Source organism: Thunnus maccoyii, chromosome 10 (assembly GCF_910596095.1).
Source record: "Thunnus maccoyii chromosome 10, fThuMac1.1, whole genome shotgun sequence".
Classification (NCBI taxonomy): Eukaryota; Metazoa; Chordata; class Actinopteri; order Scombriformes; family Scombridae; genus Thunnus; species Thunnus maccoyii.
Window position 1 is genome coordinate 16,682,532 of NC_056542.1, and position 21,955 is coordinate 16,704,486.

The window sequence follows — 21,955 nt, forward strand, 5'->3', positions numbered from 1 at the left end:
CCATTAGCTGTTTTGTTATTAAGTTATATTTTTGATTTGTATGTTAACCTTTTACTACATTTTGTCTTTGTTAGGGCTCCATACAAAATATCACATAACATAAAAAAATCACAACACTGATATTATTCATCATATGATTGTAATCATTATCGCATTTCAAACAATTCTGCAATGGTCCTTCCCTCAAAGATTACACAAATAGCAACAAGAAAATATGCAACTTCAACTGTGTATAGAGTTAAATTACCTTCCAAACTACAGAATTGTAAATAAAGATGAGGTTGTCTGACTTTACATTGAATAAATCCTTCATTCATACAAGCCAAAATGATGATGTGACTGTATTTCATTGTGGCGCTCACACCTTTAAAATCAAGTTTAAAACGATCTAATGCAATGTTATGGCTAGGCTAATGAACCCAAATGCTGAACACTGAGGCTGGAGGCAGAGATTAAATTTGAAAGATAGTTTATTGCTGGGTTGGTAGCTGGGGGACTGGGACTGAGGCTTGGGCATAAAGCTGGGCCGAGCAGGGCAGAGGAAATGCTGAGGGGAGCCAGGCGGAGTGGTATCCAGAGAGCAGGGAACTATACTGAGCCGATGAGGAAGAAAGACGAGACAGGAGGTCTGGAGGCGGGGACCGGAGTCAGACGGAGGCACGCTGCGGGCACAGGCAAACAGGTGTTAGATAAATGCAGATACTGTTAGAACAGTAACTAGACTCAAAGGCTAGAGGAGTGACTAACTGTATGAACAGAGTCTACAATCTGGCGACAAGGTGGAGCCTGAACCACGTATTCATGCAGGACTAATCATGATGAATGGCAGCTGGTTGCCTGCACACCTGTCTCCACTCCTGTAATTAAACACAGTAACACAAGGAGGGGGAGAGGGAGAGAGTGGCTGCAGGCTTGGTGGAGGAGGAGGCAGCAGTGGAGGGCATGATGTAATGTTTATTGCAAAATGCAACACAGCGTTTAGACACATTTTACAGTATAAAGCCTACTTGAAACTGAAGTTGTCTGTATATGATTTGACTCCAGTGTTATTAGTAACACCTGTGCTTCTCCTACAAAGCAAGTCAAAACATCTACCATGAAAAAGATCTATTAAACAGACACTGCTCTCCTTGGTCTGGACAGATTAAGACCCCCATAGACCCCTGAGTGTTACGTTTCAAAGGGCCCCTCCCTGTGACATTACAGTTTGTTTCATGTATTTATTTATCTGCCAAACAACCTGGATGTTTTCACTCTGTCTGTCATTACAAGTTTTTTTCTTCACAACATATAAAACATCCATTTGCTTTTTTTTTGTTGTTAAATATCTTTATTGGTCTTTAATTTTTGATGGACAAACACTACATATGTAGTACTATGCAAAGGTTTTAGGCACTTGAGATGTTTAGATTCTTATCCATTGTGTAAAACCATCAGGAGGGCGTCTGATATTCTGCAGCATGACAATAACCCCAAACATACAACCAGAATCAAGAACAAATACCCTATTTCTGCTGAAACTCGTTCTTAATGCAGATAAGACCAAACTTATGTTGTTTACCAACTCTAGAAACAGGCCACAAAATATCCCTTTGGTGGTCACTCTTGAGGGAAGTGAAAGAGAGTTTGTTAACTCTTATAAATATCTGGTATTTTGATCGATGACTCTCTCACTTTTAAGCCACATCTACAGTATCTGGTGAAAAAAACTGAGGCTAAAACTGGTATTTTATTTTTAAATAAGTTATTGCTGCCACTTTTTTTACCTGTGTTGGACTATGGTGATCTTTTATACACAGTATGCATACCTCTGCTTAATGTCTTCATATGGCTGACGTGTAGGCTTTTACATTGGCACACCTTTATATACAATATAAGGCAAAAATGTGTTTTTATCACCCAGAAAAGTGCCGGACAATACTCTTTGCATTCTCAGGACTTCTTTATGCTTTCTGTCCCAAATGCCCATATGGAAATTGTAAAAAGGGCATATGTGTATTATGCACCGTCAGCATGGAATACGTTGCAGAATGACTTGAAACTAAACGAATTAATCTAATTAAACGCATTTAAATCCAAAATGAAAGAATTAGAGGCACATTGCCTAGGATGTAAATGTTTTAAATTTACCTGGTGATGCAACTGATTCCAAGAAATTTCTCTTTTGAAATGTGAATTTCCTTATGCTTGTTTTTATTTTCTTTTTAAATTTGTCTCATTTTGTGTTTTCTGTCTGTTACTATGTGTTTTTATTTGTGCTGCTGCTGCTCGTCTTGGTCAGGTCTCCCTTGAAAAAGCGATTCTTAATCTCAATGGGAATCTCCTGGTTAAATAAAGGTTAAATAAATAAAAAATAAAAAACAAGGAGCCCTGCAACAGATGGTATGTATGGCCCCCACAGAGCCCTGATCTCAACATCATCGAGTCAGTCTATGATTACATGAAGAGACAGAAGTAACCGAGATGTCTGAATCATCAGAGGAGCTGTGGCAAGTCTTCAAAGATGAACAACTTACCTGCCATAGAGGCCTCTCTGCAAAGTTTGCACACCCTCTATTTTACTGTTACATGCTAGTTGATGTAAAATAACCATAATAGCTATTTGCTCTTCATATGGGACACATCAACAAAACAATCACAGCTCCCATTTTTAAACATTGAAAGAAAATATTCATGAAATGGGTGTTCTGTGCTGCTTCATCACCATTTTTGCCCACAGTGATGTTTATTTCTCTTTATACATGGGCCCTTAACCCATTTACCTGCTGGGACACTGCATCAAGATATTGATCCAACTTTTCTATCCTGTTAATCATCTCACGACCCTATGACCCTGTACATCAAGCACCGCAATGGAAATGAAGTCTTGGTCTTCCGTGGTCAAAGTTGACATTTTATAGTTGTGTGTGACTGAATTTTCTCCTTCTAAATGTGTCGACTAAACTAAACAATGTTGGAAAGTCATGACGGAAAATGCACCAAACCATTCAAAAACACAGCTAACAGGGTAAAAAAATGTATTGTGATAAACATCATTGTTTTTTCCCGCAATCTCAGTTTCCTTATACTGAACAATTGTTGGCAGGTCCAAAAGATAATTATCTGCAAAACAGGTTAGGCTGCTGTCCACATTATAATAATAATGAGGAAGCTGTGATAGACTGTGATCAAGTTCTACAAAGCTACAAAATTATTTATTTGGTTTTATATCAATCTAAATCTTTTGCTAATTCAAAAGCCTATACAGGTGCAGTTTTACAGATTATTCACCAGGGACCCAAAAAAAAGTTTCTGCACACAATTCAGTCATGTGATTGAGTGAGTGTGAACTTCCTCATTGGCAATGGGGATAAAGAAAAATAAAACACGCTCAGTCAGTCCTATCAGACTGAGAGTCTCCAAAGATGAAGATCTGCAGCTCAGACATGAAGTGCTCTGCTGTCATAATCCTGATGCTCAGCACCTTCTGTGCCTTTTCACAAAGTAAGAATGAGCTTTATATTTACTGCTCTTGTGTCCTATTTGAGATTAATTGTAAAAATTCATAGTAAAATATAGTTTAGCCTTGAATGTTTTCGGTTTCTGTACATGGAGAATACAAATGCCTGAAGGAAAAAAAACACATTATTAGGCAGTCAGACAGAACCTGTAACTTTTTTTCAATGAAAGCATCATATATTTGGACATATTTATAAATGTCTTTACTTCCATCGTATTGTTTTTCAGTTCCGCATGAACTTCTGTATGTTGTGGGCTGCTTCGTGAACGGCACTGTAGAGATGCAGTTTGAGTTTGACGCTGAGGAGATGTTATATGTGGATTTCCAAACCAATGAGATTGTTTATACTGTGCCAACATCTCTTGTTCCTGATCCGAGTCAAGTTTTGGTGGGTTTGTGTGAACTTAGAGATCCTCTGACAAACAAAAACCTGTGTTTATCACTTATAAAACTTGCTGCAGCAGAGGAGAAAAATCCACCAGAAGACAAAGGTGAAGGATATATACTTGTATGCTGTTTTAACCTCAACATTCATCTCTGTAGTGACGTGATTGATGAAATGTTGCTGAAGCTTTTTATTCGTCTTTTGACCCACCAAAGACCCACCTGAGAGCATCCTGTACCCCTCTGAAGACGTTGAGCTGGGTGTTGAAAACATTCTCGTCTGCTTTGTGAATCATTTCTACCCACCTTACACCAAAATCAGCTGGACCAAAAATGGCCGTCCGGTGTCAAAGAAGGTGTCACTGAGTCGATATTATCCCAATAACGATCAAACCTTTTAATTCAATTACTTCTTGTGTCTGTAATGATGCATATGTTCTTAAACTTCCTCTACAGAACCTGAGGTGAGTCATCCCAGTCTTGGACCAGATGTTTTCTGTGGAGTGGGCTTGACTCTGGGCTTTTTTGTTGCAATGTGAAGATACATTGCTTCTTTTTCTTAAATATAAAGGATCTGGGTACTTCTTACACCACCACAATTTTATGCAAAGAGAGAGGAAGCTGAGGAATGGAAAGGAGGTGACATCTGATGTGACGTCCACTGAGGAGCTGTCCAATGGGAATTGGCTATACCAGACCCACTCCTATCTGGAATATACACCCATAAATGGAGAGAAGATCACCTGCATGGTGGAACATGCCAGCCTCATGGAGCCAAAGCTTTATGACCTGGGTAAGAGAGTGCGCATATGGACACGTGGAGTGAAGTAGGGTTGTAAATTTAAAAACAACATAGAGTGATATGTACTTTTATATGTATGTACAAAGAAAATGACATTGTTTATACAGACATCTTCTCATGAAACAGCATAGAATAAAACTTGTAAACGTGTAGTACTTAGCAACTTCTAACTCTTTAGTATCTCTCATGCAATAACATTGGATACAAGATTGAACTTTTGTCATATTAATGAATGGAAATATGATACAGAGTTTGTGATTAACCTATTTCTTTTTCAGAGTCCACGTCTGACTCAGGGATGAATAAGATTGCTGTCGGGATTGCGGGGCTGCTGCTGGGGCTGCTATTTTCAGCTGCTGGGCTGATTTATTACAAGACGTCTGCTGGTGAGAGATGAAATCAAATTAAGATAAGATGTGGTTGATATTCATTCTCCCCTCTAATGATAGTAACTTAGACGCATTGTAAAAAAAAAAAAAATAAACAGACTCTTTTGAAAGCATTTTACTGTAACGTGTCTATATTTTGTTTTTTTCTCATTGTAGCTCGGGTGTTGGTGCCAACAGCTGGGGTAGGCCTTTACATATACATTACAAATATCTTTCTATCAGTTTGTCTGAAATGTGAAGTCATTTATCTGCCTAAATAATCAATCTTTCCTCCAGGTTTTTTATCCGGAGCAAACACCTTAAGCCAGTGAAGCAAGCGTGGATTAACTGAGAATACTGTCCTGTTTTAAACCCTTTAGAAAAGTCTGTTTTATAACTTTGTCTTCATACATGCTCTAAATGAAGTTTATAGATTTGTAAACAAGGTTCGGGAACAGAGAGCACGCCGAGTACACATCCCACTTCCGCACAACAAAGTATTTAGGCATAGCTCATCCGTTCGTCTCCCCTCGTCTCAGTTGCAGGTGACCCGTGACAGGGTCGCAGCAATACCATCCACGACTCGATCCGGCAGTACCAACAAGATACCTCCTTCACCACCACATTCACGCAGAGGCCGTTTACACCGCTGCTCCTCGGAGGAAAAGCTACTCCCTCAGACACCGCACTGCTGATCAGCTGGGACCCATACACACCCACGTTATAGCCGATTCCGACACGGCTCGTTTTCCTTCAATCGACATCTTCAACCGGACGCTCACTCACCTACAGAGTGCTCTCAGACAGACGGACATACCGTTCCAGCGAAACAATAGCGTTGCCAAACTTTTCAAACTCTAAGTAAACTTTTTCTTCACCTCTCCGGCCAGCAGCTTAAATCGTCCCGCTCTTCCGGGTTCATCGCCTAACGCCAACCCGACGCACGCCGCACACCGATGTCGTCACCACGCTGCCCGCTACAACGGAGCCCTGACTCTCCAGCCCCGGCCAGGGCACACTCCACTATCTTTTCTTCCCCCTTTTTTAAATTTTATTTTCCGAATTAACCCTTCATCCCATTTTCCTGCTTATTTATTAAGTGCTCATGTAACTCTATGGTTCATACTAACTCACTTTTCTGTTATTATGTTTCTTCGTTAACGCTTCTACTCCTCTTCAGGAACTCTCATCCTCTTCCCTCCAAACAACGGACCATCGATCATCCCCAGCGTATCATACATGCATTCTACCCGACTCAGACAACACCTCCTCGTCTCAAAAGCTGTGCTGTTCCCGCTCCACACAGCCTCCAGCTCATCACCGATGTATCCAGCTGCTCACCTCCGGGTTCCCTGCCCAACGTCTCTTATACGGGGCACACCCACGGCCCACCACAGCGGAGCAGCAGACGGCTCCCACATTTGCCAAAGGCCAGGTCAAGCGACCTCATGCCCGCAGCCATACATGCATCCCCTCATCCTTCATCCCTTGACCCTTCATCCTTCAACCCCCACCACTATCATCTTTCTCCCCTTTCCCTTCCTTTCCTCCCTTTCTCTCTCTTCTTTTCCTCCCTTTCTCTCTCAACCTGTATGCTAAATGTTTCCTTCTTCCCCCATCCCTTCATCCCTCAACCCTCATCCCCTCATCCCGCATCCTACGACCTCGACCCTCACCCCCTCATCCTCATACCCCCCGACCCTCTCCCTTCCCCCTCCATCCCTTCCGCCTCCCCTCATCCCTCTAAGTCTATCCTTCCTCCTTTTCCACCCTACTTTTTCTTCCTTACCTCCTTATTCACCCCCCCCCCCCCCTTTTTTTTTTTTTTTTTTTTTCTAACCCAACCGGTCAAAGCAGATGGCCGCCCACCTAGGTTTGAGGTTTCTTCCCGTTAAAGGGGAGTTTTTCCTCACCGCCATCGCTAAGTGCTTGCTGATGGGGGAATTGTTGTTGTTGTTGTTGGTCTAGACCTGCTTTACGTTAAAGTGCCATGTGACGACCTCGTCGTCATTCGGGGCTATATTATAGAATTGAATTGAATTCCCCACCCTTCATCCCTCAAACCCTCACCCCTTCATCCCCCGTGCCTCCCTCCAGACTTTCTATCTTTTCCTCCTATATCACCTCGGCTTTCATCCTCCCATATTTTCCATAAAACAGCATCTTTTTGTTCTTCGCTTTCTAGCCACAGCCGATATGGCTCACTCAAATCCGTCTGTTTCCTTTTCATCCATTCTACCCTCATCTGAATCTCAAGGCATCATGGAGGGTGTGCCCTCACTCTTTCATTGCCGTCAACCGACTATATAAAATGCTTCAACACAATGAATCATCTTCAATACAACCATTCATCATCATTTCAGTGCTCCAGTCAGCTTCTATTCCCTCACCACTAGTTCATGACATCAGCGGGCCACGGAGCTTCCTTCTTCCGACCCACTCCATTCGGTCAACTCCAAAGAGCCATCCAGACCATCAGTTTTCCCATAAATGGTCATCCCACAGTTCGCACTCAGCCCCCACACTATTTCTCCAGAACCATACTCCAGCCACGTTCTTGAACACATCTCCGCATGAAGTTCTTTTTGGGGGCTCTATCCAGGCGATGGACTGGAGAGACAGTTCCCCCACTCAGTCTCAACTTCTCCCCGTTCCCTCCTACCTCCCTACTGTCGGCAGTCGTCGTCCAGTCGACATGCCATACATCCATCATCGTCCCTCAACCCTCCATTCTATGTTCCTTAACTCTCACACCTCACCCCTTTCCTCCCCCCATCACGTCATCCCTCCGTCCCTAATCCTTCATCAGGTTCGCCAACTCATCCATCAACATATCAGCTCTCTTTCATTATCTCAATTAAACTATTGAAATCTAATGTTCTCGGTGTGGTCTCAGTTAGTGAAACTGTATATGTTCATCATATATGATTATGACATTGAGCCTGAAATCAATAAAACGTAAATGTCAGAACTAGAGACGACTGCAGTTTCCATCTGTACATTTCTACAATATGTAATATTTTGTGGCCTATAATCTTTGCATCCATTTCCCTTCAAACTCTATTGAGACTTTTAGCCTCTTTTAGCTTGTATTGGTTTTACAACCTGCAAACTGCTCTCTTCGACCTCATTTCCAGACACAGCAGGCAACTGCCCAGCAGAGTGCAACATACATATATGGAGCATTTAGCAGCTAAAGAGCCAGATATTTCTTTCAGGAGTTAGTGAAGACTGAAGCAGAGTGTTGATATTTTGTGATATTTAACAGTTACTATTCTTACAAATACCTTTATAATAGATGAGTGACAATCAATTTGGTTTATCAATCGAATAGGCATATTGCAAGCAATATAAGACTGGTCCTAGATTTATTTCATCACTACTATGAGGTAGAAATGCTTAAAAAGAAAATGTCCAATTTTGTTTTTAAATGCTCTTTCTCTTGTCTGATTCTACATCAGAACTGCTGAAAGTATCAATTTCTTTTTTCCTTTTCTTGTTTTTGAACAATAATTTCACTCCATACCTCCATAATTCCCTCATCACTTCCAAAAGTCATCTAGTAGGTCAGTACTCTTTGTCCCTCTGTGGCCTTGTTTTTGCCTTTTTTGTATCTGTTTTATTTGTCTTTCTACTTGTTTATTTGATCACACCATGAGGAACCTATGCACTGGTTTCCATTCCTTCATCAGTAAACCTACAGCCTTGACCCTTTGTCTTATGTAAATGTATGAATGTATGCAGTGTAGGAAATAAAAAAAAATTGGGGGGGGACTTTTGCCCCCACTGTCTAAAAAATTGGGGCATTTACTAAATTTTGGGGGCAAAAATAGTAATTAGTGCATAAAGTTGCTGTTTTTAACGTGAAATGAGCACAGATTAAAATAAATACAGTAATCATCACCTTGTGTAACCAAAACCTCCTCAGTAAACACCGTCTCATTTGTAATTATTGTCTACATGTTCTAACTACAATAATAAGCACATGAAAAGCAAATTAATGCATCAATTTCCTTTCAACAACTAAGGTTTTATTTAGGAAGAACCTTCAGTATAAACCACTAGATGACAGTATAACATAATGATCTTGAGATCATGACGATATTTAATTGGTTTGATCTAATTAAATTGACCAAAAGTTCTGGTTGGGGGGATAATGTCATATTCAGACCTCCTACAAGTCAAAGCCAGTCTACCGTTGTCATTGTGGGTCTGATGCGTTGTATGCCACAGTTTTACAATATTACAGTCTAGTAGCTACAAGTACTGTCAAAAGAGCCAAAATGAGTGCAATATTCCTTCTTTATTGATACAGTTCTGGAAATGCCTTCAGCTGAAATTTTTTTAGCATTCTTTATTTCATCTCCAAATTTATCCTTGCTGAGGTTTTGACCAGGATGACGTGATGAAAATAACATAATAGACTCAATTATCCAGCACTACCTCATTGGTTAGTAAAAAATATGTTCTAGATTTGGGAATAAAAGCTCATTTCACTCGATGCACTGAGCCCATTAATGTTAGAATATAACATTAATTATATAGAATATTTATATTGTAACTAGTCTGTACCTACAGAGTAAGACTGGGAGAACAGCACATATGTTGTGGTTTATGTGTAATTAAAGAATAAAATCATTTTTCATAACTTCCTGCGTACCTTATTATTGTGTAATTAAAGATATACTATGTATATTATTACATTACTGTATTGTTATTTTTTCATCCTCCGATGACAATACAAGCTTTTCATAGCTGTGCACTGGAGAGAGGTAAGTTTGCCTGTTATGAGCTGCTGCAATGCTGGACCAACATGGCTGCTAGGAGCCAAATTTCAAAAGTATAGACCCATTTCTCGACTTGTTCTATTGAAATTCATACAATGAAGTAGAAGACATAAGCATAATAAATCTCTTGAGTGTGGGTGAAGCTTGCCTGTCAAACACACATGCATAAAATAATGATTGTCATAACTGCCACGAGCAAAAACATTTGATTTTAGTACACATATACACATGTAACATACTGATTCATACAAGAAAATTACACCATTAAGTTCCAGGAAATTACACGGTAAATGTTGGGAAGTTACACTTTAAAACCCCAATTGTTACTCCCTTGTTTCTCGTTGTTTCATTTTCTTCCGCTGCACCTACATTTAAATACCAGTAAGAACCGGAAAGTATTTTATATGTACGGATTCATACGAGGAAGTTACACTGTAAGTTCTGGGAAATTACATGGTAAGTGATGGGAAGTTACACCGTAAAACACGGGCTGTATTATAAAGAGTTACCAAAAAATGGTCATGTAGTTGGTGTTCATAGCTCTAAGTTGCTATTTGTGCCCAAAGCATTTTGTGCAAGACTTCGCCAATTGTTTTGTCTTCTCTTTTGCCAGGCCTCTGGCTCCACACACAGGATGTACCGATAATGGCAACACTTGTTGGGCAATCTCTTGGCAACAAATGTTTATTTTGAATGTTTTGAGAGAACACACACAACCCTTAATACTGTTAGTTAGTGCTTTTCAACCTGGGAGTTGTGGCCTACCAAGAAGTCACAAGATAAATTGGCAGATATATTAGTTTTTTTTAAATGTTTTGGATGCTGGATAGTTTCACCTCTTTTGTCCTGTAAAACTATTCAGAGGAATCAATCACTCTTTGGATGAAACGCTCACAGCTTACATATAGTCTACATATGCACTTTTGTGATTAGGGTTCGCCAAATAGTGTGGGAACCTCTACTGTAGATTATTTTATTGGATCAAATAAAGATCTGAGCTGCTTCAAAAAATAATGCATGAAATATGCAGTGGTAAATAACCATTCAACAACACTGTTAGAAGGCCAAAAACTGTTTTTTTTCCAACTCTCTCAAATTTTCTCATATTTTACACTCCTCAGATAATGATGCAGATACAGTTTATTTACTGTATGCACGCTGTCATTTCTCGGCAGCTAATTTTGGTTTCTCCTGCAAAACCGGTTGGATTGCTGTTTTAACATCCACATTCATTGAGGCTACATAGCACAGACACTTTGGTCAAGCTCTTCTCTCTACAAAAGGATCTTGTTTTATAGTGGTGAACTTTTGGTAACTCAAGGATACTTGGATACAGGTCAGTGATTATTTACCAAGTACACAATTTATGACTTTGTTTTGCACACAGTCTGGTCATGTGATTGTTGTCGGAGTTCCTCACTGGCAACAGCGATAATGACAGATAAACCTTATTGCTCTGTGCAGATAGAGAGACTCCAACAATGAAAATGTTCAGCTCTGCTATTATAGTCCTGATGCTCAACACCCTCTGCGCCTTTTCACAAAGTAAGAATGAGTTTCAAATGTACTATAGTATAGTACAGCATAGTAAGATTAAGAGTAAATTTATGGAAACATGAAAATATGAGATAGACTTTTCACCTGAGAGTTTCTGTGGATAACTCAGATGTCTGAAAGAAAAACAGATTAAGATTAGACAGATTAGCTTTTTGTTGTTACAGGTTTTTACTGATACATTTATTAATTTCTTTTTTTCTATTGTATTGTGTTTCAGTTCCGCATGAAGTTGTCTATTTGGTGGGCTGCTTTGAGAATGGCACAACTGAGGAACAGTTTACATTTGACGCTGAGGAGATTTTATACGTGGATTTCATGAGACAAGCCATTGTATACACTGTGCCCAAATTTATGATTCTTGACCCTAGTGAAGTTTTTAAGACTCTTTATTTATATAAAAATGCTTTGAAAAACAAGAAGGCGTGTTCAGTATTGGTGAACTTCTTGGCAGCGGAAGAGAAAAACGTACCAGAAGAAAAAGGTAAGGAATCTATACTGTATGTTGTATTAACGTAAACATTCATTTCTGATGAATGAAACACAAATGAAGGTTTTTATTTGTCTTTTGACCCACCAAAGACCCTCCTGGGGTTGTCCTCTACCCCTCTGAAGATGTTGAGCTGGGTGCTGAAAACAGTCTTGTCTGCTTTGTGAATCATTTCTACCCGCCTAACATCAATGTCAGCTGGACCAAAAATGGCCGTCCAGTGTTGGAGGGGGTGTCACTGAGTCGATATTATCCCAATTATGATCAAACCTTCCACCAGTTCTCAACCCTGACATTCACACCAGAGGAGGGAGACATTTACAGCTGCACGGTGGAGCACTCAGCCCTGGAGAAACCTATAACAAGGATCTGGGGTGATTGTTTCATCTTGTAAAGACACTTAAACATGAAAATAATACAACAACTTGTTGTGAAACACTTTCTTGTGTCTGTAATAATAGATATTTTCTTACTTCTTCCACAGAACCTGACTTCAGTCATCCCAGTCTTGGACTAGATGTTTACTGTGGAGCGGGCCTGACTCTGGGTTTGTTGGGGATCGCAGCTGGAGTATTTTTAATTGTCAAGGGACGCTATGGAAATTAATTTTCCTTTCTAAGAGAGATATACACATAAATTTGATGATGATACACATAAATTATACATAAAACTTATGATAATACATATGATTTTGGAGTGCACCATTATCATCTTCTAAACTTTGCTGTCTTATTGCTCATTCATGAACCAAAGTGCAAGTCTGTAAAATGTAAAAGCACTGTTCAGGGACATTTCTTCACCACAAGGAAGAAAAACACAACAGAACAGTTCAGCAGCTATGATTCAACTAGTCATTTATGTGTGGATATACCTTAATAAACAGTACATATATCAGATTATATTCAATAGAAGAATAAGAGTGGAAATTAAATTGAATCATGCACCATAACATCATGAAATATGAGAGGTCTGAATCTGCAGCTTCTGGCATCACAATAGTGCAAAAGAGCCAAAATTATGGAAGCCCATTTCTGCCAGTAATAGGGATTTTTTTTTATTTTTTATAAAAGTTAGTCATGATAATTCTAAAAATTGCTCATGGTAAGTGAAGTCAAGTCAAAATTATTGCTAAAGTCATGAGAAATAAAGATAAAAATTCAAAATTTTGACTTCACATCTCATAATTGTGACTTTTTATCTCATGATTTTGAAGAGAAAAAGTCATGATAATAACATTTGAATTTTGACTATGACTACTATGTTGACTGTGTTAAATTGTCAACATTGTGAGATAAAAAGTCAAAATGATCACTTATTAATTTTTACTTTTTTATTTAATAATTTTGAATTAGTACCATGGACATTTTTCTTACCATTTACTGGCAGAAATGGGCTTCCATAGCTTCCATACAAAAGAGTTGGTCTGAAGAAACATTTAATTTAATTTCTTTTGATATATTTACTGTTGTTTTTTCTTTGCCCTCTAAGTTATTTCAATCTTGTTTATTCAAACACTGCCATGAATTACACTGATTCACTGTTATTCACCACTTTGATATTTGTTTGGAAAAATGATGTTTAAATTCTACATTCTTTTTTGGGGTATACTTTTTATTTTTGTTTAAAATGTATTATTGTAGTGTGGTATTGCTACTTTTACTTAAATAAACGATCTGAATAATTTAATAAAATCCACTTTATAAACTTGTGTAACTACTGTATGTAAAATGTGAATGTATAATTTGTGACACCTGCACTTTTTTCTTTACAGTGAGCACTAATGCTTAGAAATGAAATAAATCAGTGAAGGTCAATCACTGTGCCATGTGTGATTCATTATTCATTCAGTTTCTGCAACAAATCAACAAAGGTAACTTTAGGATTATGATGCTTTCCTTCAAGATTAATTAAAATACTTTACAAATTAATCAATTAATATTTGAATCAAATTCCAAATCACATGATTAATTTCAGTGAAATGGGACACTAGATTACTAGAACATCAACACTTTTGTCTGGCTTGTATAACCTTGGCAAAATCTGTAGATAGTAAAGATAAATTAAAATGCAATGACAGCAGTATCTGAGTTATAAAACAGCACAAACAGCAGAATGATTATGAAATCAAATCACCACATACAGGATGTCACACCTACTTTGGAGGACTAACTGGAAATGCCACTGCCGTGGTTGAGCAGTTCTGCTGTTTCACTTCCTGCATGCAGTGCAGTAACAACCTGCTTCGAGTTAAAATGTATTATCTCTTGTTTTACACCGTGCGTATTCTCAGCTTCTTTTCACCATTGTGTCTGTTATTTTCAAGAGTGGGTAAGTAACATTAAAATGGAAGAAGTCATTGTTTGTTTGTGTTGCTGTTCAAACTGGCACTAGAGCCAAAGTACAAAAAAGTTACTGCATATTATTACAGCTTTGAAATCCAAACAACTGTTTAACTTCAGATACTGTGGTGTGAGAATATGTGATAAACAGAAAATTACAATTGATACTAATATACTGGTTGACTTTATGTTACAGATGCTTTCTATGCTCATGGTTTGGTTCGTTGCCAGTTTGCTTCAAGCGATGGCCATGATGCTGTTTACCTGGTGCAGATCTACTTTAACAAGGTGTTTCTGGCCCAATACAACAGCACTTTGGGAAAATATGTCGGCTACACAGAGAAAGCAAAGGAAATTGCAGATGGCCTCAACAAAAACGAAGCTTTTTTGAAACAGGAAAGAAAGAACACAGAGTCCTGCAAAACAAGCATCCCACTATTATCTGATGCCTTATTGAGAGCAGGTGATTTTGGTGACTTTCAGCATTGACAGGTGCATAATAAGCAGATTTACTAAAGATGTGATATTTCATGACAAACTTTTATGTTTGGGTATTTTCCTCCAGTTGAGCCCACTGTCAAGCTGAGGTCAGTTAAGACAGCGAGCAGCAAACATCCAGGCATGCTCGTCTGCAGCGTGAACGACTTTTACCCCAAACTAATCAGAGTGACATGGCTGAGGAATGGAAAGGAGGTGACATCTGATGTGACGTCCACTGAGGAGCTGTCCAATGGGAATTGGCTCTACCAGACCCACTCCTATCTGGAATATACACCCATAAATGGAGAGACGATCACCTGCATGGTGGAACATGCCAGCCTCATGGAGCCAAAGTTTTATGACTGGGGTAAGAGAGTGCGCATGTGGACACATGAAGTGTGGCAGGAACTATAAGGTGTGACAGCATAGATTGATTTAACTTAAATGTTACTAGAGCAAAAATCATTCTTGGACCTCAAAATGTATCTGTGATACATTTTAAATGACATAATGACGTCTTCACATACAGTAAAGCCAGTTGAAATACAGTATGTGTCGTGTGTTGGTATGAAGGAGAGAAATTCTATATCAAGGACTTAAATCAATGTATAGTATGTTGATTTAATGTGGTCTTCATGTGATTTCAGACCCCATGCCTGACTCAAACAGGAATAAGATTGCTATCGGGACAGCCGGGCTGCTGGTGGGTCTTGTCTTTTTCATTGTTGGGCTGATTTGCTACTACAAAAGGAGAACTACTGGTAAGAGATGAAGTCAAATTAACATGAATGGTTTCTGTTTCTTTCTATTTTGTTTCCTAATTTGTAATTACTACTGATGTGAAAATGGACCAAATTAACCAAAAAAATAACAGAACAAGCTTCTTTAAGCCTCAAGTATTGGCAGCTGAGGTAAAGACTGTAGAAAAAATGTCACTGTATCTGCAATTTGTGTCATTGCATGTTTTAAGACTATGAAGACACAAACAGACACAAACTGCTTTTGATGCCATTCTACATTCAGTATTATAACCTGAAAAATGCTGTTACATAACATCACTCATGGACGTCCCTCCATGAATGCATTTCTGTCATTGATGTATTATTTCATTATCCTTTAAATCATAAAGCTTATGAGTCAACACAACCCGCAATTATTTCCACATCTTAATCAGAGCCTAGAAAATTAAACAGTCCAGTTGTTAACACTTCAACACCAAATTATTGTGATGTAAATCAGCTATTCATGACTCTGAAATGGCATTTCATTTTTCTTTCTTTTTCTTCTAGGGCGAGTGTTGGTGCCAACAAGTTGAGACAATAAAGTTGGGACAACCTGAAACTTGAAAATATTTATAATATAAGTTACACTAATTACATAATCCGGTATAAATGACTTCAAGTATATGAACATTTCTACTGGAATCAACTATCTTTGCAACACTCAAAGGTCCCATGAAATGAGAGAACCTACAAAATCTGTGGATCGATGGGACCCTGCACCAAACATGAGGAATCTGACCTAAGAGCCAAATAGGTTGCAAATAAACTGAAAAACAGACCCTATCTCTGAGGACTGCTCATCTCCATAGATTAGAATTAGGTGGAAAGTGACAGATTGTATATGCTTGAGGTCCACAGCACTATGGAGAAACCACCACTATCTTAATGTTCAAGATTATTTTAAAGTCAAGCTAGTTTGCACCAAAATCCACAGGTGTATCTCACTAGATGGAATCTGTGTATGGACCCCCGAGTCATCAAGAAAAACAGATGCTCCACGAGAGGAGAGATGGACGGGATCCTCAATATGAAACTCACTAAAAGGCACTGAATGATCTGTATTGTAGTTCTATACAAATGTTTTGTAGTCATCGGCCTAGATGGTTGTTTGTTATTTACCATAACAAATATGGCTGGTTTAATCAAAGGAAAAGGAAAATTTAACTAAAATTGGTCTTCTGGTTACACAGATGTTGTATGTTGTGTTTATGTAACAGCCCAGTTATCTATCATTTGGTCATTATTTTACCCACCAAAACCATTTATCGTCCTCTGAGCTTTATTTTTCATCTTTGTGCCAATATTAAATATCAGGAATGCAGTGGATCAATATATATATATATATGCATAACTTTTATTTATTGTCTGAACTCTTTTGTAAGCACATGTGTACATTTATGTTTAGTCTTTATGATCATTTATAAAACTTTAAGGCTGGAATAAAGATTGATCAATCTGTAATGTCTATATATAACAGAATTAATTGGCTTATTCATGAACTGGATGCAAACTGTAAGTGTGCTGCTATATCCTCAGATGACTCATTCTCCTCATCTTCACTCTACATAGACTCCTAAATTGTGTATATTCATATACATGACTTTACAACTTGATGGGCCTAAAAGTTCAAAGCTGTGATGACAAAAACTAAGATCTCAATAAAACCTCAGAGCTCTGTGGTTTCCTCTGTACTTACAATACATGTTGTGACCTACTTTTATCACTGCTCTCATCAACCTAACCATCAGGTATTTAAGCCCTCAGTGTAGTCTTACAGACAAGGGGCAACCTTGTAGCTTGGGACACTCAGGCCTGGTTTGATACTCATGAGCAATATGAGGAGGGGAAGAGTCAGGACATGATATAAGAAAGGTTAACTCTCACAGAAGACAAAAAAAGGCAACAAAACAAAGACTTGTTTGTTTTGGGGCACTGTGGGGCTTCACACATGCTGCATGGGTTGTCCTCTGCTAAACCCTACAACACTGGATAAAATAATTGTTGTCTTTTATAATGCAGATTTTAGTTTTCAGCAGGATCTGGCCATCGTTGGCTTGATATCATGTAGTGTGGAGGCTCTCATTAGGTTAGGTCAATGATTCATAGCGTAAGGGAACAAAACATAAATAATCAATGTTTATGACCCCTGAGCCACTATGAGGCCCACAAATGAGTAATTTAAATCCTTTCTTGAGTACAGAAAGTCCTGTTTTTATCATAATTTACAGTTTATTTATGCACACTGTCATTTCTCAGCAGCTGCCAAAACCAGTTGGACTGCTGTTTTAACATCAATATTTATTAAAGCTAAATAACACAGACATTCTGGTTAAGCTCTTCTTTCTATAAAAGGATTTTGTTTTATAACAGTGCACTTTTGGTAACTCAAGAATACTTGGATACACGTCAGTGATTATTGACCGAGGACACAATTTTATGACTTTGTTGTACACACAGTCTGGTCATGTGATTGGTGTCTGAGTTCCTTACTGGCAAAAGGTATGTAAATGATCCTTTATAATGACTGTCAAGTTGCAATGTTCACCTTTGATCTAGTGTTGGTTTTATTTTAGGTTTAATCATTTTCTATTTTTATATTCATTTTTTGACATCGATTTGGGCTTTTATTTTGAAGGGCAAGTTTTCCCCACCCTGCTTTGTAAAAGCGGATGTAAGGGAACTGGCAGACAAGAGCAAGTGTTTGGTTGTGAAAATGCTCTTCTTGTGATGAAAACTCTAAGACCTTGCTGGACAGCGAACAAGGTATGATTTTTGTATGCTGTAAGAAATGTTGTAATGGTTTTCACATGTAAAAACGTTTTGTGTATTTACTTTTTTGAGTGGGTGGTGAGGAAGTTATACACATACATTTCAGCCACTAGTTTAGCCTAGACTTTTGCCCAGGAGGCTGGTAACACTTTTATAAGCTTTTATAAGAATAAACTAATGAAAATAATTGAATGTACTTGTGAATAATTTGCATTTTGTGTGTAATTTGTAGCATGGTCTAACTATTTTTCTACGGTTGCGTGTTTTGTATTCATCGAGTAAATGTACAGATGGCAAGGTTAATTTAAATAGTATAGCTTCCCGTTGTGCACTTCCTGACTTTGGTTCAGTGGATAAGAACCTGGACTGGTCTCATCGTGTTTTAATGTATGAAGCAAATAGACTGCAGGACACTAACTTATGGACATTGTTCTATTTAAAGTCTTATTTTGTTTCAGTTCATTATAAATGTTTGTTTTTCTGTGTGATTATTGAAATCTGCAGTATTATCACAGCTTTTTTGTTTTCCTACTCAGCTCTTACAGTGTGTTCGTGAATACGGCACTGTGTATTGGCAATAAAGTCCTCATGAACCATCAGTTTGAGAGTTGGCCATCATTCTAGCTGAGGATGCTACAACGATAATGACAGATAAACCTTATTGCTCTGTGCAGATTGAGAGACTACAACAATGAAAATTTTCGGATCTGCTATTATAGTCCTGATGCTCAACACCCTCTGCGCCTTTTCACAAAGTAAGAATGAGTTTCAAATGTACTAGTCTGGTATAGTAAGATTAAGAGTAAATTTATGGAAGCATGAAAATATGAGATAGGCTTTTCACCTGAGAGTTTCTGTGGATAACTCAGATGTCTGAAAGAAAAACAGATTAAGATTAGACAGATTAGCTTTTTGTTGTTACAGGTTTTTACTGATACATTTATTAATTTCTTTTTTTCTATTGTATTGTGTTTCAGTCCCGCATGAAGTTGTCTATTTGGTGGGCTGCTTTGAGAATGGCACAACTGAGGCACAGTTTACATTTGATGCTGAGGAGATTTTATACGTGGATTTCATGAGACAAGCCATTGTATACACTGTGCCCAAATTTATGATTCTTGACCCTAGTGAAGTTTTTAAGACTCTTTATTTATATAAAAATGCTTTGAAAAACAAGAAGGCGTGTTCAGTATTGGTGAACTTCTTGGCAGCGGAAGAGAAAAATGTACCAGAAGAAAAAGGTAAGGAATCTATACTGTATGTTGTATTAACGTAAACATTCATTTCTGATGTATGAAACACAAATGAAGGTTTTTATTTGTCTTTTGACCCACCAAAGACCCTCCTGGAGTTGTCCTCTACCCCTCTGAAGATGTTGAGCTGGGTGTTGAAAACAGCTTCGTCTGCTTTGTGAATCATTTCTACCCGCCTAACATCAATGTCAGCTGGACCAAAAATGGCCGTCCAGTGTCGGAGGGGGTGTCACTGAGTCGATATTATCCCAATTATGAGCAAACCTTCCACCAGTTCTCAACCCTGACATTCACACCAGAGGAGGGAGACATTTACAGCTGCACAGTGGAGCACTCAGCCCTGGAGAAACCTATAACAAGGATCTGGGGTGATTGTTTCATCTTGTAAAGACACTTAAATATGAAAATAATATAATGACTTGTTGTGAAACACTTTCTTGTGTCTGTAATAATAGATATTTTCTTACTTCCTCCACAGAACTTGACTTCAGTCATCCCATTCTTGGACTAGATGTTTACTGTGGAGTGGGCCTGACTCTGGGCTCGTTGGGGATCGTAGTTGGAGTATTTTTAATTTTCAAGGGATGCTATGGAAATTAATTTTCCTTTCTAAGAGAGATATACACATTAATTTGATGATGATTGATTGTACATGCTGAACGGAGTAGTATGGAGCAGTATGGAGATACCACTACAATTACAATTACAATTTTTCATTTAGCAGAAATTTTTATCCAAAGCGACGTACATCTGAGAGCTGATAAAACACAAGCAGGGATCTAGTCAGGAGAGAACAACACGAGTAAGTACTATAAAGCTAAGTTTGAATCTGATAGGACGTTGATGCCAACAGGTGGTGCACAGAGGCAATGAATAGAGTGCATAGATTGCATAGAAGCAGTTCTTTTTTTTCCCGTTTTTTATTTTTTCTCTCTTCAGTCCATCAAGTGCAGAGGTATTCGTGAAAGAGCTGGGTCTTTAGTCTTTTCTTAAAGATTGAGAGAGACTCTGCAGATTGAACAGAGTTTTGTAACTCGTTCCACCACCAGGGAACTACAGAGGAGAAGAGTCTAGCTAGCGACGAATAAAGATTGATCAATCTGTAATTTCTATATTCAACAGAATTAATTGGCTCATTCATGAACTGGATGCAAACTGTAAGTGTGCTGCTATATCCTCAGATGACTCATTCTCCTCATTTTCACTCTACATAGACTCCTAAATTGTATATAGTCATATACATGACTTTACAACTTGATGGGACTAAAAGTTCAAAGCTGTGATGACAAATAAAAACTAAGATCTCAATAAAACCTCAGGGCTCTGTGGTTTCCCTTGTACATATTTACAATACATGTTGTGACCTACTTTTATCACTGCTCTCATCAACCTAACCATCAGGTATTTAAGCCCTCAGTGTAGTCTTACAGACAAGGGGCAACCTTGTAGCTTGGGACACTCAGGCCTGGTTTGATACTCATGAGCAATATGAGGAGGGGAAGAGTCAGAACATGATATAAGAAAGGTTAACTCTCACAGAAGACAAAAAAGGCAACAAAACAAAGACTTCTTTGTTTTGGGGCACTGTGGGGCTTCACACATGCTGCATGGGTTGTCCCTACAACACTGGATAAAATAATTGCTGTCGTTTATAATGCAGATTTTAGTTTTCAGCGGGATCTGGCCATCGTTGGCTTGATATCATGTAGTGTGGAGGCTCTCATTAGGTTAGGTCAATGATTCACAGCCTGAGGAACAAAACATAAATAATCAATGTTTATGACCCCTGAGCCACTATGAGGCCCACAAATGAGTGATTTCAGTCCTTTCTTGAGCACGTGAAGCCCTGTTTTTTCCATAATTTAAATGAAAACACATGATGTTAACTGTTGATATACAAGATGTTCAATTGTCAGTTTTATTTATACTCCCATGCGGATGCGTACACAGACAGCTGCGGACACCGTGGACAGGTAGTTCTGTTTATATTACCTTCTGGGTTCTGCTTGGAGAACACGTTCCACACATGCATAGTAGATCACTGTCTACAGAAACACAGCACTGTGACCATACAGAAAGATCCGTGCAGATACAATTGTGCATACGTGGATGTCCACACAGAGCCTACGCATACACCCTCTGATGACGAAATTTATGTCATGCGGACCCTAGCGGACTCACAGACACGGAAAGTATAATTTCAGCCTTAGTGTTTGTGCACTGGAGGCTTCAAATTTCCACATCACACTTTTTTAAGTTGCATACTGGACTACGACTGGCTTCCAAACTCTTTGTGACGTCACAAATCATGCTCATAGGCCCACCTTTTAAAATTGGATTTTCAATGAACACAGAGAAACTTTCCATTTTCAGCAGATGAATGTGAAAACAGCCTTCTAGTGTCAAACCCTGCACAGTGGAGCTCAAACACCCATCTGTAAGAACAAG

At 38.6% G+C, this 21,955-nt stretch overlaps 3 protein-coding genes across 5 annotated transcripts; all 3 read left to right on the plus strand.

The window, feature by feature from the left end:
• Positions 1 to 2,380: 2,380 nt before the first annotated feature.
• LOC121905434 (RLA class II histocompatibility antigen, DP alpha-1 chain-like) lies at positions 2,381 to 4,670 on the plus strand. The gene is made up of 4 exons (XM_042423657.1): positions 2,381 to 3,483; positions 3,727 to 3,990; positions 4,100 to 4,273; positions 4,340 to 4,670. Exons 1-4 carry the CDS (start codon positions 3,405 to 3,407, stop codon positions 4,420 to 4,422), a joined length of 600 nt encoding a protein of 199 aa, XP_042279591.1. The 5' UTR covers positions 2,381 to 3,404; the 3' UTR covers positions 4,423 to 4,670.
• A 5,326-nt stretch (positions 4,671 to 9,996) lies between these two features.
• On the plus strand, positions 9,997 to 21,939 carry LOC121905196 (H-2 class II histocompatibility antigen, A-U alpha chain-like). Its single transcript, XM_042423258.1, has 5 exons — positions 9,997 to 11,385; positions 11,615 to 11,878; positions 11,977 to 12,258; positions 12,369 to 12,516; positions 20,134 to 21,939. The coding sequence occupies exons 1-4, from the start codon at positions 11,322 to 11,324 to the stop codon at positions 12,488 to 12,490; spliced, it is 732 nt and encodes a 243-aa protein (XP_042279192.1). The 5' UTR covers positions 9,997 to 11,321; the 3' UTR covers positions 12,491 to 12,516; positions 20,134 to 21,939.
• On the plus strand, positions 13,253 to 20,114 carry LOC121905195 (H-2 class II histocompatibility antigen, E-S beta chain-like). Of its 3 annotated transcripts, XM_042423255.1 has the most exons (6): positions 13,253 to 14,212; positions 14,420 to 14,686; positions 14,789 to 15,070; positions 15,351 to 15,464; positions 15,993 to 18,248; positions 18,791 to 18,936. In XM_042423255.1, exons 1-5 carry the CDS (start codon positions 14,104 to 14,106, stop codon positions 16,016 to 16,018), a joined length of 798 nt encoding a protein of 265 aa, XP_042279189.1. In that variant the 5' UTR covers positions 13,253 to 14,103; the 3' UTR covers positions 16,019 to 18,248; positions 18,791 to 18,936. The 3 variants fall into 3 exon arrangements, with proteins under 3 accessions (XP_042279189.1, XP_042279190.1, XP_042279191.1); XM_042423256.1 differs by lacking the exons at positions 13,253 to 14,212; positions 14,420 to 14,686; positions 14,789 to 15,070; positions 15,351 to 15,464 and adding exons at positions 19,232 to 19,495; positions 19,594 to 19,875; positions 19,986 to 20,114 and having other exon boundaries at positions 15,482 to 18,248; positions 18,791 to 19,009; XM_042423257.1 differs by lacking the exons at positions 13,253 to 14,212; positions 14,420 to 14,686; positions 14,789 to 15,070; positions 15,351 to 15,464 and adding exons at positions 19,232 to 19,495; positions 19,594 to 19,875; positions 19,986 to 20,114 and having other exon boundaries at positions 15,482 to 18,248; positions 18,929 to 19,009.
• Positions 21,940 to 21,955: the final 16 nt, after the last annotated feature.